The 12383-nt window shown below is 40.1% G+C and overlaps 2 protein-coding genes across 2 annotated transcripts; one reads left to right on the top strand and one right to left on the bottom strand.

The window, feature by feature from the left end:
- The first annotated feature begins 417 nt into the window (after nt 1-417).
- On the top strand, nt 418-3241 carry LOC108879801 (zinc finger protein 134). The gene is made up of 2 exons (XM_018671190.2): nt 418-694; nt 1738-3241. Exons 1-2 carry the CDS (start codon nt 523-525, stop codon nt 2484-2486), a joined length of 921 nt encoding a protein of 306 aa, XP_018526706.1. The 5' UTR covers nt 418-522; the 3' UTR covers nt 2487-3241.
- A 4012-nt stretch (nt 3242-7253) lies between these two features.
- On the bottom strand, nt 7254-12383 carry LOC108879799 (uncharacterized). Its single transcript, XM_018671186.2, has 6 exons — nt 12156-12383; nt 11850-12041; nt 10889-11308; nt 9185-9343; nt 7832-8842; nt 7254-7734 (listed from the first exon to the last, which is right to left on the bottom strand). Exons 2-6 carry the CDS (start codon nt 12010-12012, stop codon nt 7391-7393), a joined length of 2097 nt encoding a protein of 698 aa, XP_018526702.1. The 5' UTR covers nt 12013-12041; nt 12156-12383; the 3' UTR covers nt 7254-7390.

Genomic DNA, 12383 nt, shown 5'->3' with positions numbered 1-12383 from the left:
CAAAGGAGGCCACAAAAGTAATAACAACAACAACAATTAGCTTCAGCAGAGAGGAAATCAAGAGCATTGTGAGGCAGAAACTGAAGGACTGTTGGCAAAAGCAATGAGAGGAAGAGAGAAAAGGACGATGGTATACAGTTGAAAGGAGAAATTTGTGCATGAAATAATAATAAAAGAAGACACAGTACTGCTATGTTATGTTATGCTATCCTGTCAGAAACTGAGCAGAAAGAAGGCATCTGATTCAAAACCTCACGTAGATAAAATTACACCTCAATCTAATAAATATTCTTCGTAAGATCTCAGAGAAATGATTTTTTTTTTTTTTTTAATCGAATTATGTCTCAGTTATCTTTGGAGTGAGAAGATGTTTGACCTGATCTGATCCACATCACCTACCACTTGGTGGCGGTAATTCATTTTTTGCCAACCGCCAATAATTGAAGAAGAAGAAGTCAGCACCGCAGAGCTGTTCCCACTCAAAGTTTGTTTGAAGAAGAAGTCGCTGTTTGTTGTGTGACAATGTGTAAAATCCGAACCCTGAGAACGCTGGTGAAGCAGCGACTGAGCACAGCTGTAGAGGAGATATTCAGACTGTTTGAAACAACCATAGCGGAATATGAGGAGGAGATTGAACGCCAGCGCAGACTGCTGGAAGTTGTGGAGAGGCCTGTTAGCCAGGAAAACAAAGCAGGTTAGTGGAGGGTTTTTCCTGCTCCATCGATACAGAAAGAGTTTAGTCCGTTTACTCAGTTTTACAAGCTGACTGACTGAGTGAGGACGGGGAGGGAGCTGGCTGTGTCTGTATATATTAGCTATGGGGTAACACACAGTTAGCTTCCCACACTGGGTCCAGTGAACACCTGGGGCTCACACGCGTGCGTGTGTTTGTTCACACCGCCCGCGTGTCTGCTGCGGCGCAGCTACTGCTGCCAGTCCCTGGGGGGGTGTGGATGTGGGAGCTGGGGTCTCGGTACTGGAATCCTGTTCTACAGGTTTTCCAGGGGTGGGCTTACAGAGAAGTATCTGCTATCTCTTAAGGAAGTGTGTAACTTTCTATTGGCAGAAATGTGATATACATAAGTATGTCGTTGTGTTTTCGTTCGCTCAGAATGAGCCATTTATATCTATGCAGAGGTTTAACATGACAGTGGATTAGCCAGCAGGTTAAGAACATTTGTATTTAAGAGAACTCTCTGCCAAAATGTAATCAGCCTCATAAACTGATTTGTTGCCATCAGCCACACAACATTTATGGTTAACAGAATAAACCTCAATAGTGATATTTAATTTACACCGATCAGCCACAACATTGAAACCACAGACAGGTGAAGTGAATAATACTGATCTCTAATCTCTACAATCCAAGAATCTGCTGGGAAACCATGGGTCCTGATTTTTATCTGGATGTTACTTTGACACATACCACCCACCTAAACATTGTCGTAAACCAAGGTAAAGCAAGAATCTTCTCATATGATTTACAATACAGCATAGGGGGCAGAAACTGTACTGAAAGGTACATCAATATAATTATTTTTACTATGTAAACTAAATAATAAATACAGGTAATCTATCACTAAACCAAATAAACTCTTAATATATCACAAACTGTGCTAGAAGTTGCCCCTGAGTTTTTATATGGTCATGTCAGGACAAATGATCTTGTGCTGTGAAATGAAGTGTTAATGTATCAACACACTGAAGGTAACCTACACTTTATCTTCTACCTTTTAGATGTTGTACAGATGTCTGCGATTAAAGAGGACCCAGAGCCACCACACATTAAAGAGGAGCAGGAGGAAATCTGGAGCAGTCAGGGGGGACAGCAGTTTCAAGGACTAAAGGATGACATCACTAAGTTCCCGTTCCCTCCTGTGTCTGTGAAGAGCGAAGATGATGAAGAGAAAGTTCAGACCTCACTGCTTCATCAAACACAAACTGTGGAGAACAAAGAGTCAGAGCCTCCAGCCAGCAGCTCAGCTCAACAGATGGAAACAGACTCTTCTGACTCTGAGACTGAGTACAGCAATGATGAGCAGAAGGAGACAAAGGAACCTCAACCAGTTTCAACTTTTGTGAAACATAATGAAGTTCACGTAATTGTTGAAAAATGTCATTGTAGTATTGGCAAGAAAACATTTAAGTGCTCTGAGTGTGGTAAAAAATTTAGCCTGAAGGGATCTCTCCAGAGACACATTAGAGTTCATACAGGAGAGAAACCATTCAGCTGCTCAGTCTGTGGTAAGAAATTTGGCCGTAAACAACATCTGCAGGAACATGTGATCATTCATACAGGGGAGCAACCATTCAGTTGTACAGTGTGTGGCAAAAAATTTCGTTATAAAGCAGGCATGAGGAAGCACATGAGAGCACACACAGAGTGTGAATGTGGTAAAATGTTAAACCAGAGTGAAATGTCACCTACACACATGACAGGTCATGGATATGAAAAAGCTTTAAACTGTTCAGCTTGTGAAAAATAACTGAAAGGCAGAGCAGTGCTGTAGCAGCAGTACAACTGTCATGAAGGCAGGATTTATTGCAGCAGTCATCGTTTAAACTGCATTAGGTTTAAGTAGGTGTACCCATTAAACTGCCAACTGAGTGTATTTCTTGATATCATGAAATAACATCACATATACAGTAATAAAGGATTTTATCCTTATGGGCCTCTCCTACTTTACATTTTGTTGTATCTGGTTTAAAGTCAGCTTGAATATTGCTATTTCCATTTACTAGCATTTTCTAGATAATCAGTAAATAGAGTTTGCTTGGTAAGCTAACAGCAAACTCCATCTGCCAATGAAGACCATGAGGTGAGGTTGAAAGCTCCAGAAAAAGTTAGCAAGTGGATGTTGAATTAAGATTATTCATAACTTTTACTTAATTTTCTTTAAATGAGATCTGAGACAGTTTGGCCTTGACATATTTAGAACCTTTACTTTTTGATTTTACCTACCTTTTACTTCAATCATTATTTACATGAATGTAAATTTGAGGTGAATGGCAGTTAGTGAAGCAACTGAACAGGCTTTTGAATTGTAATGATTTTGTAGAAACACAATTGGGCATTAATTCCTGAAGATGTTGCTTCCTCTTTTAGTTTTGGATGAGCAGACAGTATGCAGCCATTTACCTGGATATTGTGATCTGTTGGTTTGATTTTCTCTTCAATATTGAACAGTTTTTTTGTATCTATTCAAATAAAATTGTCATAATGAGTTTATTCTTCATTTAAGCCCTTTTATTTTTATTTATGTTAGAAAGTACTCAAATGCATTGTGTTGTTACAGTCTTGTGTTTTTTTTTTCTTAAAAGAAACTTGGGGGTTAGTTCACCTAAATCAGAAACCATACACTAACTTACACTTGAATACATCTTATAGGAAATATTTCTATGGTAGATATGTGTTCCAAGGAATGATCTATGGATTAAGGGGGACACATGTCTTAACAGATGTTTCTGTCTAATCTGAGTTGTTATTCTTCAGTGTTGCAAGTACAAAAAATGAATTCACCTTGTATTTAAAAATCTTAGACAGGTATTTCAGTACCTGGAAGAACTCCAAGACTGACTGTGTTTTCGTAGCCGAGTATGGATACTTAACAATTACTTTGAAAAATTCTGTAACAAATAATTGTCTTACATTTTTATTAGACATAAACACACAATAGGATCTTAGAAATTTGGTAGTTAAGGTATTGGGACAAAGATATGTAGTGAGTAGGACATTTACAAGTTGTCACATACTTGCTACCTCTGAGCAACTTAAAAATGGTTTTACTTTGGATTCAACATTGAGAAGTCTATGTAGAATTCAAATTCAAGTCAGCTGGGAGTCAGTACGTGTTGTGAGCTGTAACTTGTATCAGTTGGTACATGCAGCCATCAAACATTTTAGTTAAACAAAACTCACATAAATGTACTTTAACATTTAAACCTGCAACATGTGCAGTAACAGTTTAAGCTTCAGGTATGCAAGGAACGTGAGAATTATTGCTGAGTCAGAAGTGTTTGCTCTTACCTGCATTCTGCGCTGGCCTGTGCAGCCATCAACACTACAGGTGAAAATGGCTACTGAGGTAGAGATGACAGACCCCAGCTGGCACCAAATGCCTTCAATCAGCCGCAGGCCAGTGCTGCTCTAGATGCTTTGGGTCAAGTCCTGAGAGACTGGCTAAACACATGGCTGACGGAAGAAGATGCTTTTATTTCATCAGAATTCTTGAAGACAGAGCATTTCTTTCCAAATGAAGTCAAAGGAAACACAGTCAGTGTATTCATATTTGTTCTTTGTCCATATTTGTCAATTTATTGTTAAAAATGCACGAAACAAGAGCTGGGTGACATGGACAAAAATATAAAATAGCAACATTTTCAAGCCTAGGGCCAATTAACAATTTTTTTCTTGTTTTCCTGGTATGCGTTTCTTCAAATCAACATGAATGATCAAATAACACACCTAGTAACCCAGGTGTATAATTACTCAAATACTGTATATATAATGATGTCCCTTTTGTGACCACATATAGGTTAACTCTAGTACAGCTATTTATAATAACAATTGTTATGTTGCTATGCTGAATATGCATAGTAGCTATGCTAATTAAATATAATGCATTATTACAGTTACAACAATATTACCAAATAAAATAAAATGTAACAATTATACAATGGATCTACATAGTTCAATTCTCTAGCTTGTCAGTGAAATGTACGGAACTATACTACAGACCGGAGTCTCCTAACAGGAAGTCCCACATAAAATGAACATGCATCAGCAGACTTCAGACATCATGTGTACATGTCCTGTATGGAAAAAAGGTACTGTTATTTAATTATCAGGTCATAATCATCACTCTGCTGCCATCAGATCAAAACAGTTTTTGTTAGTATCAATGGTTTAATTATTTTGTCAGTAAACATCATTGAATGTATTTACATTTTGTAATTCTAGTAATTTCTACCATTTTTTGTTTACATACTGAAACCCTTCCTCCAATATTTCAGATAAAAAATCCACCAAAAATGTGTGCCCCTGGAAAACTTTTAAATCTGTGCAGGTGGTGCTGAGTTTTATTAATGGTACCATGAGTGACTGGAAATTATCAGCAAATTAATTTTTGAGAATGCGGAGGAGAAAGCGAGAGCAGCAAAGTGATGAGTATAACATAAATGTTGATGTACTAATTACATTAGAGAACATGAAAGATGGCCTCTCACAAAAGAAGAAAATTAGAAATGAAGACCTCTGATTGAGCCAATAAAGACCCTACTTGAGAATTTACCATAGCACAAACTGTGTGAGTGGTATTCAGATGTGGCTGCATCTCTACCTACAACACTTCAAGATTTGGATCTCCTCACGAATGATGGACTGTGGTTACGCTGCTCTCACCCGAGCACTTGTGAGTTTTGACCTGAGACTGATAATTAAATCTTCTTCCACAAACACTGCACTTTAAAGGTTTCTCTCCTGTGTGGACTCTCATGTGCTTTTTCAAATTTCCTGTTTCAATGTATCTTTTTCCACAGACTGAGCAGCCAAATGGTTTCTCTCCTGTATGGATTCTCATGTGTACAACCAGTGCTCCTCTGTGAGTAAATTTCTTTGTACAAACTGGACAGCTGAAGGGCTTCTCCCCTGTATGTATTCTTTCATGTCTGCGCAGGTTTTCATTCTGGCTGAATATTTTACCACAAATTGAGCAACTAAATGGTTTCTCTCCAGTGTGGACTCGAATGTGCCTTGTCAGATCTGTTTTTTCACTGAAACCTTTTCCACAGATGGGACAGCTGAATGGTTTCTCACCTGTGTGAACTCTCATGTGCCTCTTCAAATCTGCCTTTTCACTAAAGTTTTTTTCACAGAAAGTACAATTGAATGGTTTCTCCCCTGTGTGAAATCATATGTGTCTCTTCAAATCAGATTTTTCACCAAAACCTTTTCCACAAAGTGAGCAACTAAATGGTTTCCCTCCTTTGTCAACTGCCATGTTTTTTCTGTGATTAACTGTTTTACCACCACAGAGTTTGTCCACTGAATTACAACCTTCATGACTTACAATGTCCTCATTGTAGTTGAGAGATATTAAACCTGTCTGAGGTTGACTCATCCCTTGAGAATAATCATCACTGTTTTCAGTGTTGTGATCAGAGGAATATGCCTCTTCATGATATTCTTGTTGTAAGTCACTGGCTGGACCAAGGATCCTGGCTGGTTCTGATCCTCCGCAGCCCTCTTCATCAGCTCTTGTTTCCATCTGTTCACTTTGTCTTTGATGAAACTGTGAGGGCTGAGCTTTCTCAGCATCATCTTCACTCTTCACAGGCACAGCAGTGAATGGAAACATGTTGGTATTATCCTCCTCCAGACTTTGAAGCTGCTGTGTCTCCTGAACACTCCAGAGCTCTGGGTCCTCTTGTTCTAGACTTGTCCTCCACTCGTGTTTCTCAGTGGGAACCTCTTTACTCACTGGCAGCTGTGCAACATCTAACAGGAAGGACCCAAAACAGACTTGTTTAACTCAACTGTGATCACACTAATATCAGGATTTCCTGCAGTAAATTCACAAGGAGACAATCTGGAATAGTAAGTAAGTGTTTTACGCTCAAAAGACATATAGTATATCTAAACTTTCTGACTTCACTGTCTTAGTGTTCTAGCTGATGTTATGTGGTTTTCTCCTCATGACAATTATTAATTCTTGAATATCCAATGGTTTTTGAACACCTGTGTTCTTTGTGCTCATCTTAGATCTCTGCAGTTAACACGTGTGAGGTGGAAGTCTGGAGCACTTTACAGAGTGATATATTAATTTCTGAATTTCAAAGAACAGTGGGGAAAACCCACGTCAGGCAGGAAATTTAAAGTGAATTATATTGAAATTATCATTTAAATTGTTTTTATGATGTAATTAAACATAAACATCATGTTATGGCAGCCCCACAGTTCGAGATTCTGTGGCTAACAAACAAAAAAAAATTGAATGTGCGATATACAGTTAGTGAGTTATGCCATAACCACAATGCTTTGATCATTATTATAGAACCCTTTTTTCTAGAGAATATTCACACTCACCTACCTATTTATCACTGTATGCCTATAATACACATTGGGTAAAATTTACTCTATTTGAATTCACTGATTTTCAAGGTGCAAGGTTCATTTCTATAACAGAGGGTTGCATAACGAAATGCTAGTTGTAGTCCCTTTATGCTACTCAAAAAATGACAATATGACAATAAAATGATATTATAGCAAACTTTATTTATATGACACACAAGGTATGTTCGGTGTTTAACAGAAAAAGAAAAACCAAACAAAAATGACACGGATCAGAAAACATTAGGGGAAGTTTAAGTAATTATTTCTGCTACATGTTGCTCAAACACACCTTGCACAAACATACATCACCTTAACTGTGCATTTCCCACAAACAGCAACCCCACACTTGAGGCATTTACAGTATGTTTTGTTCTGTTTGCATTGGGCCTTCACCATGCATGTCATTCTCTTGCGGTCCTCTGCTGCATATTTGAGAGGCACGTCCAGACGCGGTGGCTCCCTTGATGCCATCCACTCGGCACGCAGCTCCTGGGCCAGCTGAAGAATGAAGTCCCTTCTGGGGATGTTTTCATTCATACAGCTCTGGTACAGCACCCAGGCATTCATGGCAGCAAAATCCAGCACGTTGTAAAAGGCAGCAACAGGCCATCTACGTGTGCCATCTAGACAGATGGAGAGAGAGAGAGAGAGAGCATAAGATATGTTGTACATAACAACAACAACAACAACAATAATAAGAATAAGAATAAGAATAAGAACCTTTCACTGTGTACTGATGAGCCATTTGGTAAAGGATGTCAACTCCTGTTTTTGTTTGGTTGTGATAGGTCTTCATCTCTGGCTTTCTCTTCAGGTGCACATTTCTCTTGGATTGGTTCATGGACAGCACCATTTTGCCATGTTTCAACTCCCGCTTGTCCTTATTGATTTTGCCCACAGGGCTGGTATTTTTGGAAGACAGTGTGTTGGCAAGTGGGATGGAGGTAGTGATGTTCCTTCCCTTGCAAACAAAGGGCTCCACCAGCTTCAGCATCACATTTTCTCCAAGGCGTTGCGTGGCCAACCTGCTGTCATCTTTTCCCAGGTATGGGAAGCCATTCAGAATGTACTTGGTGTCAACATCAACAGCCAGCCAAAACCTGATGCCAAACTTGTTGGACATGTACTGCGTGAAGGGGCATCTTACTTTTGTTGGGAACAGTTGTTCATTCACTGTTATGTCCCGCCCTGGTCTGTAACATGCAATGGAGTTCTTTATAAACCTATCCCACACTTCCCTCAGGTGTGCAAATTTGTCACTGGTCGACTGGCAACAGCGAGTCATTTTCTGATCGAAGCACAGGTGGCGCATGATTTCTTGAAACCGGTTCTTCGACATTGTTGTGGTGAAAAACATGATGCTCCATTGCTCTGACCAGAAACTTTCAACGTCTATGTTTTTCCCACAGTATGCACCCCTCACATACAGAAGGGCAATAAAGGCCTTTAGCTCCGCAAGAGAGACATCCCAGTTGGCTCTCTCTTCACCCGCTCTGCGTGCTTTGGCAATGGTGCATTCACGAATGTGCTGCAACATTACACCATCACACAGACACATAAATGCTGAGAGTTTGTCGCAAATGTTGCGCCGTGCGTGTAGCGTGGGGCCAGCTGAATCACTACAGATGTTCTGTATTTGCCGTCTCCCTGTGCCTCCGGCAGATTCAATGACCATCCTCACTGTGCCATCCTTATCGATGTCTTGGGCTGGTGACACCTCCATGGCACACACTAAACAGGAGAGAGGGAATGACTTCTTTTGACTGCCATATATGATATTATTACAGCTTTGAAATGAATTAAGAACTGTAATATTAATGACTACTAATGAAAAAGAAAAGTCATTATCTATGTATCTATATATATATCTTAAAGAGTCATTCCTACAAGCTATACATGCTTTGGGAAAGCTGCAGTGTTGAGTGTGTTAGCGTAGAGTCCAAGGCTAGGTGCTGCTAGCACGCAAGGGATCATATTTTTACATCTATATATTTTTTTTTACATCTATCATAACAATTATATGTCACAGGATAGGGCTACAGACAGGATAAAAGATAATTTTTCATTGCTTACCATCTGTAACAGGCCCGTCCTCAGGCAGAGGGTTCACTGGCCTCACTTTCTGCAGAGGCTCTAAATCACTGTCAGATGATGACTCGTCAGATCCAGAATTATCCCAGGACACGTCGCTCAGTCCTGAAACCTCCCCACCATCAGAGTTTTCCTCATGCACTGCATTGACACAGCTCTATCACACATAGTAGTAAACAGAAGGCATTTCCATAACACAGAGTGTTTATATAAACGTATGGTATTAATAGCGTGAAAATGACCAAGTCCTCTACAGGGCAAAATTTTACCCAGTAGTGCTTCTAGGTACAAATGGTATAAAATCTGGCTTTACCATGACAATTTTTAAATAGGAGATTCTTCACACTGCTCTCCTTCAGCTTCTTCTTTTATCTGTTCATCAGTTTGTCTCTGATTAAGCTGTGAAGACTGAGCTTTCTCTTCATCATCTTTGCTCTTCACTAGTCCTTGAAGCTGGTGTCCCTCCTGAACACTCCAGTGTTCCTGCAGTTCCTCTTTAATATGTGGGAGTTCTGGGTCTACACTGGGACACACCCCTGCTGCTTAAATTGAATCTGGTCACCAAGCATCACATGCTGGACGTCTAGAGCAGGAAAAATTATGGTCAAGCCATGGTGTCAGTAGCTAAAGGGCTGTTTCCATGACTGATAGCTGTCTAAGCCCATCACATCTGACCATAGACAGGGAGCAAGCCTGGTAAACGACTGAGAAATATGATGATATCCCTGTAGTGGTGAAGGTGAGATAGTGGAAATTTTGTCAAAAATGTACACTATCAAAACACTATCTCAAATCAAGACTGTGCTGGCTGCAAAAAAATATGGTACACAAAAGACCGCAGTGTCTTTCTGCCCCCATCGTGATTATATTGTAGGCAGGACATTTGACCTCCCTAGTTTAAGATGGTCCCTCAGCTTTAAATTAAAGCATCATAACGTAACTTTTCCTGAGTGGCAGCGTTCTCTTCAGCCATGGGTGATGATTAAGTCCAAACGGTTTTGCGATTTTGACATTCAAAAAAACAAAGTCTATCAACTAACTTCAGTTCAGTGAGTGGCCCCACTCACTGAACTGAAACACAGTGTATATTACCCATGATCCCCAGCTGCTGGAGCAGGAAGCGCTGTCACTGTAACTAACACGCTAAACTCTGCGTAGAATTCCTAATATTTTCAAAGTTTCCTCTCTTGATATCGGAGATGAACGTTAACCGTGGACTTCCTGGGCCTGACTTCTGCACTTTAAGAAGCACCAAGGTCACATAGTGCAAGAAGAGACGAGCAGGGCATGGAGTCCCTGTTACAAGTGTGTGTACCATCAAAATGATTTTGAAGCTGTTATTTTAAGGTAAAATAGTTGGTGTTTTGACAGCTGGAGTGAAAAAGCTTATAGTCACAGAGACTCTACACTTCTGATGCCCGTATTTCAAAATAAGAGTGCAACATTACTGAAGATAACTTCATTCAAGACCAGTAAATGAATCCATATCAGACCCAGTTAGCTTAGTGAGAGTTAACAGGACCACTTCAACTAACCCCAAACAGCTCATTTCTTCAGATGAGCTTTATGTGGTGTGTTTATGTGATTCTATTAGAAGACAGGATCATTTAGAAATACTGTTTTGCCCTACAATAACATATCATTAATGAATTTAACAGATTAGTCTTTGTAAAACATTCTACAAACCTGCTGTGATAATCTGGACCTCAGGCTTCACCCTCTCTTCCAGCAGCTTATGTAGACCTTCAATCTCTGTTTCGTACTCTGCCAACGTTGTTTCAAACAGCCCAAATATCTCTTCAACAGCTGAAGTAAGTTGCTGCTTCACCAACACTCTCAGCTTCCTGGTTGGTTCTGATTCTTCACACTGCTCCCCTTCAGCTTCTTCTTTTATCTGTTCATCAGTTTCTCTCTGATTAAGCTGTGAAGACTGAGCTTTCTCTTCATCATCTTTGCCCTTCACTAGTCCTTGAAGCTGGTGTCCCTCCTGAACACTCCAGTGTTCCTGCAGTTCCTCTTTAATATGTGGGAGCTCTGGGTCTACACTGGGAATCCACTCCTGCTGCTCAAATTTAATATGGTCACCAACAATCACCTGCTGGATTTCTAGAGCAAAAAAAAAGTTGTTATGGTTTCAATAGGTAAAGGGCTGCTTCCATGACTGATAGCTGTCTAAGCCCATCACATCTGACCATAGACAGGGAGCAGGGCCGTAAAGGACTGGGAAATATGATGATATCCCTGTAGTGGTGAGGAGGAGATAGTAGATACTTGATCACAGATCAAGACAGTGCTCTGCCCCCTGTTTTGGTGTCTGTGTTTGCATGAGGTCAGGGCTTAGCTCACACACAAAGAACATAAACTTTCAGAAATGTGACATCTTCACGTGCTCTGACGGCAGTAAACCCCCAGTCTATCTTCACTCACAGCTGGTTTATTTTACACACACATACAGGGTTTGTTATGCTGTTGTGTTATCACTCTGTAACTGTTTGACCTGAATTAGCAATGTATCATAAAGTTTGGCAAATTCTTATTGAGAGTGTTTCTACTGAGGCAGCATACTCCTAATATCTCTAGTGTCCACTGAACACCATCATGTTTACTCTACAGCCTCTGTCTGCCAGGTTAATACATGTTTACAAACCTGCTTTGACTGAAACAGCTGTAGTTTTCCTCCACTGTCGCTTGTTTTCCTCTTTTAAGTCTCTGTACTCTGCAATGGTTCTTCCAAACAGCTCAATGATCTCTTCAGCAGCCGCAGTTTGTCTCTGACTCGCCAGAGCTTTCAGAGTTTGGACTTTTGACATTTTCTTTCAGAAATGTCAAATTTCTTTTCCTTTCAGTACACACACATACAGAGGAGAGAGAGATTTATCGTTTGGTGCTTTAACATAAATGATGTCTTTATTCTCTTACTAGTCGTATTATACTGATAAAGTAATTCCCTTACCCAGACAGCAAGTTAAGCTAACCTCAACGGCTTAGCAGGGCACCGGGGATGTATCAGAGATAAAACATCCAGAAGCAGGTGAACAAAAAGTGCCAGATTTAATCCAGGCACAATCTAATGTCTGTGACGCGGGGGGTAAATTACGTTGTATATTCCGAAACAAAGACTCGACAAGAGACTGCTTGCATCGTATGAAACGGCACTGGATGTGGAAGTTCCGCGGCGGAA

This window comes from Lates calcarifer, unplaced genomic scaffold (genome assembly GCF_001640805.2).
Source record: "Lates calcarifer isolate ASB-BC8 unplaced genomic scaffold, TLL_Latcal_v3 _unitig_751_quiver_859, whole genome shotgun sequence".
NCBI classification, from domain to species: domain Eukaryota; kingdom Metazoa; phylum Chordata; class Actinopteri; family Centropomidae; genus Lates; species Lates calcarifer.
Note: the sequence above shows the minus strand (reverse complement) of the source record. Positions and strands in the feature narration are given on the sequence as shown.

Coding starts and splice junctions, on each gene's coding strand:
- LOC108879799 (XM_018671186.2), bottom strand. CDS start 12,012: ATGTCAAAAGTCCAAACTCTGAAAGCTCTGGCGAGTCAGAGACAAACT. Junction 11,309..11,849: donor AGCTGTTTCAGTCAAAGCAG/GTTTGTAAACAT, acceptor TTTTTGCTCTAG/AAATCCAGCAGGTGATTGTT. Junction 8,843..9,184: donor GGACGGGCCTGTTACAGATG/GTAAGCAATGAA, acceptor TCTCCTGTTTAG/TGTGTGCCATGGAGGTGTCA.
- LOC108879801 (XM_018671190.2), top strand. CDS start 523: ATGTGTAAAATCCGAACCCTGAGAACGCTGGTGAAGCAGCGACTGAGC. Junction 695..1,737: donor TAGCCAGGAAAACAAAGCAG/GTTAGTGGAGGG, acceptor TCTACCTTTTAG/ATGTTGTACAGATGTCTGCG.